At 46.4% G+C, this 18798-nt stretch overlaps 8 protein-coding genes across 8 annotated transcripts; 3 read left to right on the plus strand and 5 right to left on the minus strand.

Moving 5' to 3' along the window:
- FSUBG_12843 (uncharacterized protein) lies at nucleotides 1-1436 on the minus strand (the record flags this gene model as incomplete). Its single annotated transcript, XM_036677672.1, has 8 exons — nucleotides 245-459; nucleotides 516-588; nucleotides 639-822; nucleotides 964-984; nucleotides 1046-1161; nucleotides 1233-1240; nucleotides 1291-1314; nucleotides 1368-1436. Coding segments are annotated over 8 exons (710 nt in total), but the record flags the coding sequence as incomplete, so codon positions are not given.
- A 2288-nt stretch (nucleotides 1437-3724) lies between these two features.
- Nucleotides 3725-7121, minus strand: FSUBG_12844 (uncharacterized protein; the record flags this gene model as incomplete). Its single annotated transcript, XM_036677673.1, has 7 exons — nucleotides 3725-5113; nucleotides 5398-5497; nucleotides 5610-5740; nucleotides 5792-6007; nucleotides 6226-6242; nucleotides 6298-6527; nucleotides 6682-7121. 7 exons carry the CDS (start codon nucleotides 7119-7121, stop codon nucleotides 3725-3727), a joined length of 2523 nt encoding a protein of 840 aa, XP_036531671.1.
- A 1012-nt stretch (nucleotides 7122-8133) lies between these two features.
- Nucleotides 8134-9452, plus strand: FSUBG_12845 (uncharacterized protein; the record flags this gene model as incomplete). The annotated part of the gene is made up of 2 exons (XM_036677674.1): nucleotides 8134-8546; nucleotides 8609-9452. 2 exons carry the CDS (start codon nucleotides 8134-8136, stop codon nucleotides 9450-9452), a joined length of 1257 nt encoding a protein of 418 aa, XP_036531672.1.
- A 106-nt stretch (nucleotides 9453-9558) lies between these two features.
- On the minus strand, nucleotides 9559-11305 carry FSUBG_12846 (transporter HOL1; the record flags this gene model as incomplete). Its single annotated transcript, XM_036677675.1, has 3 exons — nucleotides 9559-9971; nucleotides 10029-10604; nucleotides 10660-11305. 3 exons carry the CDS (start codon nucleotides 11303-11305, stop codon nucleotides 9559-9561), a joined length of 1635 nt encoding a protein of 544 aa, XP_036531673.1.
- A 724-nt stretch (nucleotides 11306-12029) lies between these two features.
- FSUBG_12847 (glucose 1-dehydrogenase 2) lies at nucleotides 12030-13010 on the minus strand (the record flags this gene model as incomplete). The annotated part of the gene is made up of 3 exons (XM_036677676.1): nucleotides 12030-12250; nucleotides 12300-12527; nucleotides 12662-13010. 3 exons carry the CDS (start codon nucleotides 13008-13010, stop codon nucleotides 12030-12032), a joined length of 798 nt encoding a protein of 265 aa, XP_036531674.1.
- A 361-nt stretch (nucleotides 13011-13371) lies between these two features.
- On the plus strand, nucleotides 13372-14442 carry FSUBG_12848 (NADPH-dependent beta-ketoacyl reductase (rhlG); the record flags this gene model as incomplete). The annotated part of the gene is made up of 3 exons (XM_036677677.1): nucleotides 13372-13465; nucleotides 13515-14353; nucleotides 14419-14442. The coding sequence occupies 3 exons, from the start codon at nucleotides 13372-13374 to the stop codon at nucleotides 14440-14442; spliced, it is 957 nt and encodes a 318-aa protein (XP_036531675.1).
- A 355-nt stretch (nucleotides 14443-14797) lies between these two features.
- FSUBG_12849 (uncharacterized protein) lies at nucleotides 14798-15745 on the plus strand (the record flags this gene model as incomplete). Its single annotated transcript, XM_036677678.1, has 1 exon — nucleotides 14798-15745. The coding sequence occupies one exon, from the start codon at nucleotides 14798-14800 to the stop codon at nucleotides 15743-15745; it is 948 nt and encodes a 315-aa protein (XP_036531676.1).
- Nucleotides 15746-15817: 72 nt separating this feature from the next.
- Nucleotides 15818-18258, minus strand: FSUBG_12850 (transcriptional regulatory; the record flags this gene model as incomplete). Its single annotated transcript, XM_036677680.1, has 5 exons — nucleotides 15818-16391; nucleotides 16444-17040; nucleotides 17101-17504; nucleotides 17556-17773; nucleotides 17832-18258. The coding sequence occupies 5 exons, from the start codon at nucleotides 18256-18258 to the stop codon at nucleotides 15818-15820; spliced, it is 2220 nt and encodes a 739-aa protein (XP_036531677.1).
- Nucleotides 18259-18798: the final 540 nt, after the last annotated feature.

Here is an 18798-nt window from a genome sequence, read left to right on the forward strand (position 1 = left end):
GCTAAAGCCTCTTTAAACTACCTATAACCTTACTCTTATAGTACTAAGGGTTCGCAGCCTCTAATATGTTATAGTAAGACTTTTAGTCACACTCTTAGTGCTTGTTTTTGTAATGTTAGTAGTTTTTGTTGCGAAAATGGTCTTGGTTAACGTAGGTGACACATAGATGTGTGTGTACGTGGTTTCAGTCAACATGTTGGTTTGGGTTTGCCGAACAAAGACGGTACGAGTGTAATGTACATACGACAACACAACAAATTTAGGCTTTGTGAAAAGGCATAAACATTCACCGCTGATGGTGGCGGGATCCCTTGGCCCTGGAAGCCAATTCGGTATTGGTACACGATCGTCTCGCTTGTCAAAATGCGGGCCAGCAGTGACAACCAAGTTCTCTAGGCTGATATGGTCGTCTCGCTTGACAAGATGCGCGCCGTGGGAGCGTGCGCGCTGAATGCTAGGCTTTGGAACAGTTAGGCCTGTGTTAACGCTATTGGTACTCAAGAGATTCCCCTTACCTGTTCGGCCGTATCACAAGCCAAGTCATAATGATGGAAGTCGCGGTCGGAGTTTACGTTGGCTACAGTTTGCCTAATTATGTTAGTCTTGGCATTAAAGAAAGCCAGAATAAAATCACTCACGCCCCAGCTCTAAAGCACAAACAAAATTCAGAATCAAAGCCAAAGCTAATAGCTCCCACGAAAGAGCAATAATCTTTGCAACGGGTGAAAATGAGCTCAGTGGAGGCGTCGCCTCCGACTTGTAAAGAGCTAATCCCGTATTGTTCACCGTCGGGATCACCGCGGATGTTACAATAGACCTCCCCTATATAAATATTAGTAAGATGTTAGCTAGATATATCGCTTATTGAAGAACTTGCCGCCTCCTATGGTTTCAGTAGCTAGTGCTTCTCTATCAAGAGACTTAGTTACTACGAACTGGAAAGACATCTTGGCTTTAACTTACTCAGTACTAAAGGAAGATTTGCTATTAGCTTGACAGTTAACATAATCTAAGCAGACTTACGTAAAAGGAACAATTTCTGTACTTGTACTCGAGACAGTAGCAGTGACAATATCTGTCAGAAGTGTAGTAACTTCAGCATTGATGATAGTTGTAATAGTTTTTGTAGCCCTTTTGGTGACAGTCTGATCAATATGCTGCCTATAAGTTGTAGGTAATACTGTTGTTATCGTTCGAGTGACTGTAACAATGATCGTGGACTTCTGTTGAACTGCAGTAGCTATAGTTGTTGTAGTCAAAGCGGTTTTTATTGATGTTGCTGTAGCTGACCTTGTCCTTGTTTGAGGAACAAAGCTTGTAACAGTAGTAGTAATAGTCCCTTGGACATGGGTAATAGTCTTAGTTACACGAACGGAACCGGTCGTAGTTGTTCGAGTAGTAATAGGGAAAGTAGTATCCTTAATAGGTATGACCATTGTTGCTGCCAGCCATTGAGAACAGAATGATTCTACATCACCTCCCATTCTGCGTAACATACTGACAGCGCGATCAACAGGGCAAGCTAAAAGAATAAGATTGTTAATTTAACTACTTCCAATAGCATAGGTATTTATATATAAAAATCATTTGCTGGTAAGGTACTAGCAGTACTAATAAAAAGGAAAATAAAAAGATTTATAAGGAATTTTATTTTTAAAAGATTAATATATATAAACAGTAACCCAAGTGTTCATTATCTGTGTTTTTCCTTAACCTGTGTTCTTTATACTGCATTGCCTTAGGGCCTGATCCAATCTATTACTAACCCACACAGCCAGCTTCGGTCCGCTAACATTTACAGTTTTTCCCCTAACGCCAAAACCTTCATTTCCCAATTTGCCTTTTTCCCCCTCTTTTCCCCCTCACTTCCCCTCCTTCACGCCGCGATTGCAATTGCCCTCAATTCCCGCGATACAACATTTACACCGTCAATTCGACCACTGCAACCGCGCATTTTAACTCCATAAACCACGCCCAGTATACACCATTGCCGCCGCCCAATGCAATTCAGGTTACGAAGACCTGTTGCTCTGTTAATAGGTCTTAACCCTGTTCTAGCCAATTAACAAGGTCTTCTAAGGCCTGCATCTAGCTTGTAATATATCTAAGGATAGATCCGTTTTGTATATTAAGGAGCCTTACTTTACAATCAAAGATTGCCAGATTAACTTAATGTTTTAGCAGTAATCTGTCGACATGTAAAAGGTCTTTACTTATAATTTTCTAATTATAAAGGAAGGCATATAAATTTAGGATATTATTAAGATAGAGACTATTAATATTGGTTAGAGGATCATTCACGTAATAAGTAGCTGCCATACCCAGGGGGTTATAGCTAAGTTAGCCGTTATTAATGTCAATCGCGCAGCGGGGCATCTTGTAATAGTTTTAGGGGTTCTTGGGTTATTTAGAATTAGGCCTTTAGTATTAAAGCCTTAGTGCCGATTGCCTGTTTAGGGTAACGACGAAGAGGGTATACGGCCTGCCAAGGCCAGGGAAAACATCTCTTTTATGCTCGTAGATTGAGGCCACTTATTCAGTTAGATTATAAGGTTTAAGGCAGCAGCTATATAACCTTGAGACTTAATATTAAGGTTATTGTATTCTTTAGCATAGTGTATAACGCTATACATTGTAATATGCTAAAAAATAAGCATTATATTGTATTATTCTTATTATATAAGACCTTATTAGCTATACCTTGCGTATTGGCTACAGAGATATTTAACTTTTCAATAAACAGTAACACCTATTTATTTTCAGAAATACTATAATAAGTTTTTTAACTTAGCAGTTTTGCTATTATAAATCTTTTTTATTTAGTTATTAATACAGTACTTTAAAGCTCTGCCCGTCTTCTGTTAAGTTTAAGCTAATAAATTGACATCTAAAGAGTCAGAACCCCTGTAATTGTCTAAACAGTTGGTATGCTGGCTGAAGTCAGTTTTGTCAAGTGCGATTTAGAGTTAAACCTGGCCAAGCCCCGCCTCAATCTGTGCGCCCTACCTTATTCGTTAAAAAATTCCTCTCCCAATTGAACCAAGTTGTGGCATGAGCTAAGACTGCACTTGTCTTGTGAGACTTGTATTGAGGAGGTCGAGGCCTCACAAAGCATTAACCGTGGCGCTCTGATTGCAGTTTTGGCGTATTGCTGTCCGTGCAGCCATTGTGTTTTACGAAGCTGGTTTTTGATCGAGCTTCTTATGGTTCAGCTTTATCGCGTGTTGCTAGGTTCTAGACTCTGCAATGGCATGAGGAGGCTTTTGACCAAGCAGACTGTACTAAAACCGGTTATTTGAAGGGTCGACAACTAATGTTGTAGGCCGGGAAAATGCAGTTGAGACTTGTGGCCGAGAGCTTGTATTGCCACATAAAAGTTAGCTATCTGAGCAACGTAACGGTGCTAATGCTTATATGCTTACATGCCAGAGGGAATGAATGCAGGAATGAAATTTGGTAGGAATAAGAAGGAAGAGGCAAGGTGACGTAAGGAAATTAAAGGGAATAAAACATTGAGTATGTAGCTAACTTACATTTGGGTATATGAGTGATAGCGGGCGACGACATCACTCGGCTATTGAGTTTTGCGGCGTGACCTAGATCGGTGAATATGAAGCTGGCATTCTTGGATCTATGGCATTTTTGGGATCTATGATCAATTTGAGAAATTCTATCTGGTATCTTGTTTCGTCCATCCCCCAATGAAGCGACCGGATCTCAGAGTTCATCCCGTACACTCAACACGACATTCAGAACCATCAGTCGTGTCCTCGTCCGACACTACCCCGGCCCCCAACAGATTATATCTGTCATCATCAGATAGAGGTTTGCTCAAGTCCCTGAGGACCTCTTCCATCCTTGTCAGCCAGTAGCCCGAGAGAAACTCTGATATAGCGCCATTTTGACGATCAAAAGCCTCTCCAAACTCTTCGTCAAGTGCTTCAAGCTGACCGATCAAATCACGGTCCTCGTCTAATATTTCCCTCCATTCTTCATCATCATCTGAATCCTCTAGGTAACATTCACCATCACTTATGCAGATTGATAAATGCCTTACCCTCAAGGACATCATAGTCAAAATATGAATTGCGCATTTCGCCATATAGAGCTGTTCAAACCTGACCGTTGAGAGCTTGAACAGATCAATAGAACGCACCACAAATTCGATATTCTCTGTCATGTTCTCAAAAAAGTACGTCGAGTTCCTGCGATCCTGATATAGAAGCATTGCGGGCAAGACATGTGCCAAAGGCCGGCTAAAGATGCCCGATGAACAGGGACATGGAATATTGCATATGGCCTCGCTGTGGCATACCGCTGCTAGCAATGCCCTTGCATCTTGCAACTCCGATACAGAGACGTTATGGAGCGGCAGATGGAGGGCTTTAGCCTGATTAAGAGATTCGTGTATCCGGTCCCCAATAAAGACTGCAATACGATGAAGGGCGGAAAGTCGGAAGGCATTCAATGAGAGGTCTAGCTTCAGATCATACTGAAGTAACCAATCCAGATAACGTATAGTGACAGGTCTTGAAACATCCAATATGTGACTGCCAGACAGAAGTGTTGGAACCCCGCTTTCATCCTTAGGCATGAAACCGTAATCGGCTGCCAACTCTGCAACCTTTAATGCATGAGGAAAAGCGAAAAAGCTCTCGGGTTTAAAGCCTCTGTAAGGCTCAAGACCATCACTGAGACACACTGATAGAGACTCCCACCGATCCTTGGTTTCCTGCAATTCAACCCATATCAGGGGAGCAGTCTTGTCAGGTAAGGAACTTGCGGTAACTCCATATCGACGTAGGGTTTCTTCGGAAAGGACAGCAATAGCAAGATTCCGTAATCGCTGACGCCTATTCTTGAGATGCTCAAAGAACAATCTTCGAGCCTTCAAGGAACAACCAGCTAGGACCTGGGGACACGATGGACCGACTGCAACATTGCAATCAGCCTCGAGCAGTAATCGAACAGAAAGGCAGCAAGTGCACTCATCACAATCAGTCCACTGGTCCGGAGCACTACAGAGAGTCCTGCTGTGGAATAGAGCAAAGTCTAGTGGTCTGAGATGATGATAAGGCGCTGAGGGCATGTCCATCAAGGAACGTACGCTTTCCTGTTGTAGGAGAAGTCTTAGCCCCTCAGGCCAATTGCTGCTTGCGTGTAATATATTGCGCTTGTAGAAGTCTTTTTGCGAAATGTTCAAAGTATTGTCTCCTTCTGCCAAGAGAGCTTGTAGTTTATCACTATTTCTTTTCGTAACAGCTAAAAAGAGGTCCGAGAACCCCATATCTGCGTGATATCTTAGTACTTTTGACTAGTGGTGGAAAAAAAAAACGTAATTGTCGTATTACCTTCACATATCTCGGAATGCTCGCATAGTGCAGTTATCTGCCTTACTACTCGTTCTCCATTTGCACGCCAGATATACGCAGGCTGCGGGCCCCCATCACGATAAAGTCCGGCGTGGTCAAAATTTGAATCGAGGTTCGTGACCAACCTATAAAGCAGCGGTAGTATCCACAAGTTACCAGAGGACCGCATAGATAGGGTGAATATGTTACTAATTTACGTTAGATATGCCGCGGAATCTGGTCTTAGTCAATTCTTACACTTGAAAAAAATTCGATGCCGCGATAGGAACGCCAATGTCGGCCAGATAGGTCAACATATTACGAATGGCATTGATTGTTATGTCACTGGACTTTGATTCCTCCATGTAGCTGAAGTGGGCCAACCAAGCCTACAGGAGTTATGCGTTAGAAAGTGAAAAAGACAACAGGAGCTGACTTACCTGTAGACAAATGAAGGCAATGTTATTGCCGAACTGGTCGACATCGAAGGGTGATGCCCTGCCGGATCGGTAGATAGCTTTTAGCTCATTGATAATGCTTTCCGAAAATTGACCCGGACCAAGACCGCTTTTATCAGGACCAGACATATCATTGATAGTTCCTGGCCGGATACGAAAGAGTTGGAAAGCTGGGCTGTTCTCGACAACGTTACAGGGCTGCAATTCAAAAGAAAAGCTACATGGCCCAGCAGGGTATTCTTGTGTTAGGGAGACTGTAAAGGATTGGGAAAAGAGGGACAGAAGCCCGAAGTACGTCAAAGATGTTTTGGAAACACTTCTCCTGGACTTCCGAAAGAAGATGCACCCAGGGCGATGGTTTGCTCGTACGTCTCCTTGTCTTGAGACAGTCAGCCCTCCCCACAACCGGTACGTACGACTTGCAGGGCGACTGCTAGTCTTGCTGTTTGAAGCTCGACAGGTGCAATCTATATTTGGTAGCTCCTTACAGAAGTTTCTTTCTAGTTCCGCATTCTGTAGATAACGAGACTTGGAGTGAGCCATGGCGAAATCCTCGAAACGTCGCTCATTTCCAGGGAACGAAGTCTTCCACTCTGCGACTTCGACGGCCGTCTGCTGCAACACAATACTGTTGTTGCTGGAGGCTGCAACATCTTCTACTCGGGATGAAAGAAGTTGAAGGGCACTAGGTTCTACTTTGGGGCCAACGACGTCGAGTCTAGTGGTGATCGTTCTCAAGGTGGTCTGAGTGTTGGTGTTCAGTGCTTCTAGAGATGTTTTACAAGCCTCCAACTCGCCATCTATTCGGATACTTATATCACTACTTGGTTTTAGCACATAACTGCCCTTCAATATTGTTGGAAATGACTTACAGGTTGAGGGCTTGTATAAAACTGCTCAGAGTAGTGTTTGCTCGTGAGAGATACTCTTCCAGCTGCACCAGCTTCTTGCGATGAAAGGGGTATCGCGAAATTAGTTTCTGTCTTCTCCAAATATCTTTGGACAACGATGGATGTTCAGTCGGCATCAACTCATTGAGTAACGATTCAAGACATTTAAGCTGCATTTCGCAATTGACCAGACTAAGTTGTAGGCCATTGATGGCTGGAGAATGATGATGACCAAGCTTTGATGCACTTGATTGGACGGCGAAAATATGGAATTTGAACAGGGCCAAGTTCTGTGTGACAATTGCGAGATCATCCTTTCTGTCCTTGATAGCGCTGAAGTAAGTGTGAAGGCCATCGCAGACGATAAGGCCGAGTGAAACGAGACCGGCGACGCCGCTGGCAATAGATAATGGATCACCCATATTGAATTTGATGTGTTCTGGAAGAAGGACGAAAAAGCCTGCGGGGTAAAGTTGCAGGGGAATTCTGGAGTTTTGTTCTGGTACTGGTTACACATTGGGGCTTATGCCAAGAGGCAGACAAGGCAGATTTACAAATCAGGCTGTCAATCAGAAACTGCCAACGCACCAGTTCGGATATGCACAGACGCCACATGCACGAATTTCGGATTCTCAAGGCGTAACATGAAGTGTTGGGTCCATAGCAAAGTGGCAGGGGAAGCACTGACTTTTGTTCTGATGTTGTGATCCTGGCCACATAACGGAGCTTATGCGGAAAGGCAGACAAGGTAAATTCACTTATACAATAATCCTTACTAACTCAAACACCAAAGTCAGGGAGGTAGATAAGATAACAAAGAGCGTAGAATCTGCCCATAGTTTGACCGAAGGCTACGGAAAAACAAATTTCCCTGCATTTCGCAAGCTATCATAAACCTCTGCTTACCCGTTAACCGATGCATGCAGTAAGACTATTCTAGTAACTCACCATGTACCAAAAGATCAAAAATTTACTATAAATCTTCAATAATCACCTCGGATTACAGAGACACGTATCGACGTCAAGCTTACCCTGTCATACCAAGTCGAGTTTTTCGATTGAAGGTGGTTCGGATAAGGAACATTACAAGTCCGTATCCGTAGGATTCCGAGTGTAGTCACTGCTTTCAAAAGGGCTAGGTGCTATACTGTGAGCTGACCCCGACAGTATCCGGCGGTATTGATATTAGTCCGTAGGACCATTGACGCGGCTGGTTGATGGATTGTTAAGCCAGGAGGCTTGAAAACAGGCGTTGAACCTATTACTCTGCGCCGTAAGCTTACTATATCATACCAGGCAATGATTGTGCTTAGCATATCTTGTGTACTTTGTGACAACGCTCAAGACATAAATAAGTCACTGCAGGTCGCCACAAGGACTCAAAAGCCATCGTTTTCCACTCATGGTTTCCATCAAATCTGCATCAAAGTCAAAATGCTGATTGTCACCAAAAACAACATGTTTTCACTTACGGTCTTCGTTATTATGCTTCTTGCAAGTAGTGCTTGGGCAAAATCACAAATCCGTATTCTTCGCGTCGCGCATCAAGAACAAGGTATACTCACATTAGCCTTTAATCCCTCTGGACCTAGAAACGGAAACATTCAACTAGTCGGTACTACACAGGCAGGGTATCAACCAGGATGGTTACACAGCAGGGGTGAATATCTGTACTCGGTCTCAAGAACACACTTCCCTGACAATTCGTCTACGAGCGGCGGTATCTACGCCTTCAGAAAGCTACCTAATGGCTGTCTTGAGCTACACGACGCAGTAGCATCTCACGGCGATGGCGGGGTCTACCTTGACATTTCGAGAGACGGAAAAACGCTATCTTCAGCCAATATGTAAGTAGTGAGCCAATACATTTACAACAGCGATTCATATTTCTGACATACTCGCGGTTCAGCGACGGCTCTACAGTCTTCATATTCCCACTGACTTCTCCTGGCAACTTTGGTCACGTTGCTAACGTCTGTCAATACAACCTCACACATCCTGGCCCTGGAGCTGGAGATTCGCAAGAAATTGCCAATCCACATGCCGCCGTCTTTAGTCCCTGCGGAAGTATTATGGCTGTCCCTGACCGAGGCGCGGATCGTGTTTACATATATCAGGTACGCGATGCGAAACATGTCGAACAGATTCGAACCATTACACTGTTACCGGGTACGGGTCCACGACACATTGTCTTCTCTCAAGTCAGTAAAGAGAAGACACTCATGTTTTTGGTTTCCGAGCTCGATAACACTGTTAATGTTTTCTCACTTGAAAATAGCCCCGCTGGTCATTACGGCAAGCACCTTGGCCTAAATGAAAGCTTGTGTATAACTTATCTGCAGAGGGCATCTACTCTCGATGATTCAACCAAGCGTACAAAGCCCAATAACGTCGATTTGGCTTCCGAACTTTCTGTTTCGCATGACAAGCGCTTCTTGTATGTATCCAACCGGAACACAGAGTCAGTTGATAAGGCGGATACTATTGCTGTATATTCTTTGGATGGGAACTCGAAGAAGCCACTGCAGTTCATGGGTCTCAATAGCACCAATGGTAAAATACCTCGGCACTTTTCACTATCACCTGATTCTCGCAATCAGTTTGTTGCGGTTGCAAACCAAGTTACCAACGACCTTTTTATCCTCAAAAGAGACTTTAAGACAGGCTTTCTTGATGGCATTGTTGGAAACTACAGTTTCGGAAAGCTTGATCTGACAACGAGAGTTGGCCCGATGGCAGTTATATGGGATTGAGCCATGTTAGCACTGAGGGACGCGTTCATCTTAGGCAGTGAGTAATAATTAGGCCATGGCTGATTAATAGCAAAGAATGAATATAAATTTGTAAACCAGAATAATACTATAGAAGGAACCCGTGGCGATATGCAAAGCTTCGTGCTCTCTTTCCGTAGATATACATCGGGATTGTCGCCATGGTGATGGCAATGGTAATACCGCCAATCACAAAGAAAGCATTCCTCACGCCTTGAATCGCAACCCAGTCGTTCATATAGAAGCTCATGCCAAAGGCAAAGACATTCTTGGCGAAACTCATCATTGCGTATGCTTCAACAGCCTCACGGCGATGAGAATCGACTACGTAGGATACGACCCCGACGATGCCGAACTGGGTTCCGAGGGCGATCATACCCAAGCAGACAATGACAGGGATCGGCCAAGGCTCAGCGTTTGAAAGGCTCTGGCCGTAGCCGAAAAAGCCACAGCCACCAAATGTAGTCAGAAGAACGAGGATTGGAAGACGGAATTCAGGCTCTGTAACCATGAGCTGTCAGCAAATATGTTCTGGTCAGTGGGTAACGGGTAACTTACCGTAGATACCCTCATTTCTTTTAGCCATAAAAGTGGCCAGTCCATCTACCATGACGCCAGCGAGCGCGGTAGCGATAGAAGTACCAACGAATGATGACAGGTTTGATAACCCCACCTGCGTAACTGAAAAGTTGTATGGAGGTCCAGTAAAGATCTGCGAGAACGTAGATGCCAGGAATACCAACCAGCTCATGCAAATGGTCAACTGGAAGCATCCCCAAATAACCACGGGCGAAGCAAGCATTCTGAAAGGTGCAAACATGCTAGACCAGAATCCAGATGAATCGTAATAACCGCTCCAAGGCCGAAGTGAATAAATGAATGAATGTGGCTCTGGAGTAGGTGCATTGCCGCTAGCTGAAGCTGTGTTCTCAACCTCGGATACAAACTGCTTCTTGTCAGCGGCAGCAGAAGGACCCTCTCCTTGAGAGCTTGCTGCTGGGATGCTCGAGTCGATGGAACGCTTGTAAGCTGTCTCTGGCATGAAGAAGAAGGTGAGAACAAGCTGAAGGCCAAATGCACCAGCCATAGCCCAGAGACAAGTCTTGTAGCCGTATTTGTCGATGATCGTGCCCGCTAGTAACAAGATATCAGTATCGATGAAACATTAATGGTGGTGACTAGGACTAACCAATAGGTGAAGCAAGGTTGATGCCACCAAGGACACCCAAGTTGAAAACCGCGTTCCGAAATCCTCTCTGATGAACGAACCAGATGTCAGAGATCGATGCCGGAACCAGAGCCTCCATTGGGGACATGCAAAAGCCCTGGACAGCTCGGGAGAGAGCGAGCGAGATAAAGTCCTTGGCTACGGCGGACCATATAGTTGAGCAGAGGAGGCCCACTGCGGTGATGAGGTAAACCGGTCGTTTGCCGATCATCATTGCCAGAGAGTTACAGAAGAGATTACCGAACGCCAAAGTAATGAGGAGAGCTCCAGTGAACCCCAGGGAGAAGGTCTGAAGCGGAACATCGAATTCTTTGGCAATAGGCACCAATGCTGGGCCGAGAAGAGGGCCTATGGCACCGACGCAGCCGCAGCCGACGATGATGGAGACAGTGAACATTTCCTTCTTCCATCTCGGCCAATTGAGAGGATCGTTCGGGTCGTCGGAAGGCTGGGGTACAAGAACGATTTTGCCGGTTGGGTCGTGCTTGAGGCTGGCATGGTTCTTCTCGGTAGACGCTTCTAAGCTCGAAGAGACACCCTTCTCATTGAGAAATGATGTTCCAGGGACATCGGAGAGGTGACGATCAGGAAGGACGCCCAGACCCATCTTGAATAGTCAGGTCAGATCTTGTATGCAGTTAGGAAGAATAGACAGTGATATGACTGAGAAAGGCAAGATGGAGAAGTATGAACCAAATGTGGAGAGATTGGAGGACCTGGGTAACTTATAGATCACTTCGGGGGTATCTGGCCGACATCATTCAGGGATGTTCTGACAAAGAGTGAACACAATCCATGGGGTAAAGAGCACGGACAGGATTAGCAGTGTCGTTTTTCGGATCCTGGTAAACCAATGGTATCGTTGACCCCTCAAGTCGACAGCAATCACGGGTCATCTGCCGACACTAATGGTCATTAGAGTTCCAGGCTCAACATTCTAGATCGACATGCCAAGGAATCTGGGGTTACAGCTATAGAGCTAACCAGTAGTAACACGTTTCTAGCTCCATTGAAGTTGCATTTTTCGCTCTGGCCATGTCGTGTTGAAATCCAGATCGTGGGGAAGTGCGGGGGCGGGAGGGACACCGTGGGTGGGTTGGTACCTTTGCCGCTCGCATACTGTTTCAATATTCGGCAGCGGGAACTGAACTCAAGGGAGTAGTGTCACTAGCACATCGAACTGTTGGTACGAAAAGGCCAGGTGTTTCAGCACGACTGGGTCGTTTTAGTAGCAAGGCACTTTGATCAAGCAAGAAAGAACTGACAAGTCACGACTCTGGGCGAAATCATGCTGTAAATGCAATTAAATATACAGTCAATATTACAGTATCTCATGCATGACCTAATTTGTAAAACATCTTGTTGTTATGCTCCGCTCCAGCATCAGCATAATCCGCATGAGGTCTCAGTGTAATAGTCTCCTCATTCAGTTCCGCCACCTGCCCAGTTCTAGACGGGTCAGTCACGAATTGTGAAACAGCCTTTGTCAAAGTTGAGAGTGGCGTGATTATCATGGCCTTGAAGAGTTCCTTATCCGGCGTGATGTTTGTTTCTGTATCATGTATTAGCAGGACCCAGGTGTTTAGGGACTGTGAACTCACCCAAGACTCCAGGTGCAAGCGCGTTGATCTGTATCTTGGGTTCTTCAAGTCTGATAGCCATCGAACGAACCAGTCCTATAATGCCAGACTTGGCTGCGGAGTAGAGTGGTGAAACAGGGAACGGATAGATGGCCGCGGATGATGATGTGCAAACAATGGAGCCTCGCGAGTTCGGGAGACGACTTCCGATCTCATTCTTGAGCATGTAATGCACAGCAAGGCCAACGCCTAAGGTTGTTGTTGCCTGTTAGTTTGTGAACAGTAAGGAGCCTAGGAAGCGGTAAACTGACTGTAGATCACTCCGTTCAGATTAATATCTTGCATTCTCAGGTTCGGCTTCCTTGGAAACTCTGTCGGCGTACAATCGAGAGCTCCGACTACAGGATCAGAGATTCCTGCATTGGCAATGACAATGTCGATTCGGTCTCCGTGTTCGCGATAGACCTGATCAAAGACCGCGTATTGTCCTTCCCATGACGAAACATCGCACCACTTGAAACTCAACTTCGCTTGGGGATGAGCTTCTGCTACCTCTGCCACAACATCAGGTCCTGTCTTTGAGTTGACGTCGAGAACGGCCACCATATGACCTTGGGCAGCAAAGTGACGGGTGATGGCCAACCCAATACCACTTGCACCGCCAGTGACAACGATGGATAGGTGTTGATCGTTAGAGGACATTCTAGTGGTTGAATCAGCAGATGGCGACATTTTGGACAGTAGCTAAGTTGGAGTGAGAATGTAAGGACTGGATAACTGAACTTGATGAATCTAGGACCGGATGTCAAGTATCTAATTGCATTTTTTCCGGCCCGATACAGTGAATACTTCTTATTTAGCTCGGAAGTCCGGAAATGTGCCGATAAGTGGGTGTAGATGCCGCGCTGGTGTGCCGAATGTCCGGGGTTCCCCACTGTCGGCAACCGCACCTACTACAGAACATCCACAAAGATACATCCACTAGTTATTTCTAGGTCTGGTTAGTTCAGCCTGCCGGACCTTTCAAAACCGATCTTCTTCTCTAGAGTTACTTGGCACTGCTTCCTCTCTACCTGCGCAAGTTTGAACCAACATGGCCGAGATATTCTTATCCTCAGATATCGCAGATAATGTGAAGGGGAAGGTGGTTGTCATGACAGGTATTATTCACCATGCCAGCTTTCCAGGTTCGACAAACTCCGCCTTATAACACTTACTAATATGTGGTGAGGGTAGGCGGTGCCCAAGGAATTGGAGCAGCAACAGTCTCCCTGCTGTACGAGAGAGGCGCCCATGTTTATTTCGGAGACTTAGATGATGTCAAGGGCCATCAAATGGTTAGCCATATCCAGTCAAGTATGCCTCAGAGCAGCGGATCGGTACATTTCCAGAAGCTCGACGTCCGCAACTACAACGAACAACTTCAGCTCTTCAAGACCCCTTATGAAGAGAGAGGTCATGTCGATATTGCCATCTCCTGCGCTGCTGTCATAGAGCCGAATGGTTGGTTTGGGCCTGACCAACTTACCCTCCAAGCGGTGGAGACGGAACCCCAGCCGCTCAAGAATACTATCGACATCAACCTTACGAGCGTTGTTCTCTTTTGTCGATTAGCAATTGCTTTTATGAAGGCAGATAAAGAACCAACCAAGTCAAGCGACTTCTCCAAGTCTATCGTCTTGCTGTCTTCTATCGCTGGAATAACCGAAGCAGCTGGTCTCTTCGCCTACAGCGCTTCAAAGCATGGCATTATTGGGCTAATGCGATCCTTACGGGCGCTGGCGTCAGCCAAATACTGTATCCGCATCAACGCCGTGTGTCCCTGGGCGACGGATACGCAGATGATCGATAATGTCCGTTCGATCTGGGATACGCATCATCTCCCACTGAATGCGCCCAATGATGTTGCGCAGTTTATCACTCAGCTGGCAACTGACAAGTGTTTGAGTGGGAAGTCTGTTCTGGTCGCTGGCGGAAGAGGCTTTGACACAGAGGAAGGTATTGATAAGACGATGTCTGAGTGGTTTGGACCTCTTACGGAAGAGTTCTGGCGCGGGCAAAAAGCCTTTGGGACGGTAAGTACTATGCTTCACTTCTGCAACGTGTTTTTGGATGGACATGTGCTAATATCCGCCAATAGGGTGATCAATGGTCGGATATCTAAAACATATATCACCTCCAATAAATATCACAGCATCCCCAATTCAAGTTCACATTCACTATGGGCAGACTGCCAGCAAGTGATACCAGCCATAGCATGCGATGGATAGAAAGGAGTGTTGTTCATGTGGGCATGTATCTCCATTATTGACAAACCATGGCAAAGTCCGCAGCTCCATATTAACAATGGCGGAGTCCGCAACTCTACATTAATAATAGAGTCTGTTTAATAATCAGCCCGAACCTTTAACGTTAGCTGATACTAATCGTAAAGTCAGAAGTTATAATATAAATTTTGATTCAACTCTCTTTTTTATTGCAACATCCAATTGGCTACTTTTAATCCTTCTCTCATCAAGATGTCCCCTACATTTCTTGTCGCCGGCGCCACGGGCAACACCGGACGAGCCGTCGTCACAACCTTGTCGGAATTTCTCAAAGACAACAAGACATTTTCAGGCTATAAAATTCTTGCTCTTACGCGTTCATCCAGTGGAGCTGCTGCTCAACAACTAGCTCGCCTGCCAAACGTCGAGGTCATTGAGCAGAACTGGGTCGAGATCACCGCCGAATGGCTCCGAGAACGCCACGTCGTCAGAGCTTTCATCGCCTCACACAACGAACCCAATCACTTTGCCGAAGAGTCCACATTCCACCTCGCTGCTCTCCACGCAGGCGTTCAATATGTCGTGCGTATCTCAACGACCGCTGCGAATGTCCGTCCTGATTGCCCTGCCTACTATCCCAGGACGCATTGGGCAATCGAGACCTTGCTGAGCTCACCCGAATTTGAGAAGCTCAAATGGACTTCATTGCAGCCCAACGTGTTTACGCAATTTTGGCTTGGTCCTGCTGTCGGTTTAATCAAGACATTCCGCGAGACCGGGAAGCAAGAGCCGTTGAGGCTTATGGCTTCAGAGGATGCAGCCGTTGGGCCCATCGATTCCAACGAAGTCGGAGTCTTTGCAGCTCGCCTTCTTGCTACAGAAGACATCAATTCGCATAACAAGGCTAAATATGTCCTGAATGGGCCTGAGGACATCACTGGCCGTGAAATCGTCGATCTTGTAGAGGAGTACATCGGCACCAAAGTTGAGCATGTTCTCTTCAAGGACATGTCTTTCATTGACCATATGGCAGCCCAGACACAGCAATCGAAGAATGTTATCCTGTCGATTAAGCATGCGGCAGAAACTGCATGGCAGGGGAAATGCGGGGTTGACACGACAAGTAAGGAGTTCCTCGAGATTGCTGCGCCCAAGAATACACCTGCGGAGATCGTCAAGATTTTGGTTGGGGATGAATAAGTGCTTTGAATAGAATCAGGTGTTTGAGTCATTTGTATAAGTAAGATTAATATAAGATGATAATTAAAACGCTTAGAAATGGCTCAGCATCTCTGTAAATGGCTCTGTATCGAACAGGAAGTTATCCGTTCCCTGGACCGATATCCCATTCCAGTGTACATCCAATCCACCTATTGCCAAGGGCAGACATTCATCAACAAATGCCTGACTTTCATCTGGTATACGCCACATAATGTTCATGTTCTGCGTCGCTTCCGTTACCTGCTGCAGCATCAACAACCCTCCCGATGATTCGTCACCAAGCTCAGGCGGTACAACCGCAGAGGCCAGTCCTGTCATTTCATGGTCCGACGCTGCCGGTGTGCTCTTCTCCTGGTCAAGTGTAAAGATCTGGCTCAGGAACTGTCCGCTACTCTTCCTCCGAGGTGGAATGAGACGCTCGCGGTAGCTCTGTAGTGCGTTGCGAAGCTCTGTCAGGACATCAAGGTAACGATGGGCTTGGGGACTTGTACGATCTAGATCCCGGATAATTCCAATGCCGCTGTGTAGTGCTGCCTCTGTCTCGAAGGTTGTTGATCTTTCGGATAACGTGGCCTCTACGAAGAGGGAAAAGGCCATGATGAGGCAGGCGCTAAAGATCCAAGCTCTTGATCCATCGTTAGAATTGAGTTGAAACGGGAGAAAAGACAAGTTCTTACTTGAGTAGCGTCATGTTCTGTATGAGCAGACCGGCAGACCCTGTTCTCCGCGTTGTCTCTACCAGCAAGATAGCCGCATCAATGCAGACCTGTGCCAACTCCTTCGTCTCTCTATCACTTGCATGATGCGACCCAAATGCACCATCTGACCGCTCTAGGCGTTTTAATTTACCCAGCATATACTGTATCAAGATTGGTCTAGTGGCCAACATGACGGCATAATAATAAAAGGCCGAGACAGCAAAGTTGCCCAAAGTCTGCCACCACTGCTCTGGAGACATGGGTGAGCTGACTGTGCAATTCGTCATGCTCGACGGCAATGCTGAGCTCCAGTCTCGGAGCTGTCTAAGGAGTTCTTTTATTGATGTCAAATTCGTGTCTTGTTTGTTGTTGAGGTGATACGTAATCTGTTCTAGAATGGTGCAGACTCCGTAGCATGCTGACATGGACGTGAATTCCGGCGTGCACGGTTCTGGGCCATCTGGGACTGAGAATGAGGGGTTGCTAATTCCACGTCTCGGAGATGACGCAGGCGTTTGTGCAAGGACTGCTCCAAACGCGATGTCCAAGATGCGCAGGCTTTTCCATACCTGAAGCCTGGTGGTACAAGTATGTCAGTTTCTCGCTATTGATGCTCAGACTACCAAGGTCGCCTACCTGAATCGGTGTGTTTCTGGCGTCATATTGCGATACGACTCGGGTAGATGCAAACCAATCGCATGTGCCACCCGCGTAGCAACACCAAGATATATAAAAGCCCCGTCTCTCTTGCACGCATTCACCATGTAGATACTCATCAGTAGAAAGATAGCTACCAGATCACCTGTAGGGTCTAGTAGCATACCCTCAAAGGCTACCTTTTGACCACGATCAAAATGCTTCTGTGCGTGATAAAGAGTCTTGGGGCTCGTTCTGCAACCTTGTCCGCCGACTGCAATAACCAAGTCGATGATGGCGCGTTTTTGACAAGGTTTGGATGAACCAGAGGTTCCGTCCCCTTCAGTCTCCTCGAGTAACTCGGAAAGTTGCTTAGGGGAGTAGATATATATAATGCCAGTGGTCTAAGATGCTGCGTTAGTCCGATATATGCCATATTGGTGACTCGTCCGTACCGCTACCAAGAACCTCTGGATATAATCTCGTTTCTCTTCCAAGGTAAGCTGGCTGTCTGGGCTGTCCTCTGCGATATCGTGTGAGGCTTGAGGATACGATGACTCCAGCATAGCCTTGGCTCGTTCTTTGTCAGTGAACGGGGATGGCCCCATGTAACAGAGAAACGTGTGACGTAAGAAATCGAGGAAAGAGAGTGATGCGGAGTCGTTTAAGGATACTGCAACCCAGTAAGCCATGGGTACTCAAATGGTTATGCCCTGGTATCATTTACTCACGGTTTTCGCCGTCCGAACCCTTGTCTTGACCGCCCGCGTTCGACATGCAAGATGTGAACGCCGTGTCGGGGGTCTCATTCGACTGTTGTCCTGCTGTAGACTCTGGCGTCTGAGGTGCCTGTACCGGCTCAGGCGTATCACTTTCATTAATCGACAAAGCCACGTCAGAACAAACAATGTAATCGAGACTGGAACAATCATCGTTGCCGCTGGCAGTAATATCGCTGCTACGGCTCATCGCTCGACGTTGCGTTTTGCGACGCGGGCGGGCAGCCTCGGGATCGTAGATACAATGGGAGACGTAGCCTCGCCGACGGCAATTGGCGCATGGAGTCTGCGAGTCACATCTCTTCTTGCTGTTTTGGCAAGGCACGCATGCTATGACAGCGCGTCTGCGATCTTCTGCGCGAACTTTGGGACGAGGCATGATGAGGACCTTTGTTGTAGTGATGCACTTGCCGCTTGTTGAAGATGTTTAGTGGGGATTGAATTGAGGATCAAGGACATTGTCCAGGTGCATCTGCCGTCCCCTGAGCCGAGACTCTAACGCTTGCGAGTTAGTGGTAACAGCATGTGCATCTTGTGCGGGGAAGCGAGCGGGTAGACTGCATCATGGCCCGGGGTTAGCGGGTATTTCCCGTCAACTCCTCGTTTCTCGCTTACACATGCATGACAAGTTACTGATCCGGGTAATGATCTTCATCCACGCGAAATTCGAGGTATCATCTGGCGGCAAGTGCACCTATAGCCCCAGCTCGGTCCATCGGATAGCCTAGATAGCGGGGAGAAATCTGGGGTAACAAGGAAGACCCGGGCCAGCGATGACAAGACAGAACTCGTTACTTTGCATTACATGAATGTCGTTGACGTCCTAAAATCCCTCCTTCGGCTACAGTTGCAGTCTTCTCCTCTTTGCTCCGCCATTTGTAAACATTTGATAATATCACGTTCCCCTCTTTTTTGCCCC

The sequence above is a fragment of the Fusarium subglutinans genome (assembly GCF_013396075.1).
Source record: "Fusarium subglutinans strain NRRL 66333 chromosome Unknown NRRL66333_c0000294, whole genome shotgun sequence".
Classification (NCBI taxonomy): Eukaryota; Fungi; Ascomycota; class Sordariomycetes; order Hypocreales; family Nectriaceae; genus Fusarium; species Fusarium subglutinans.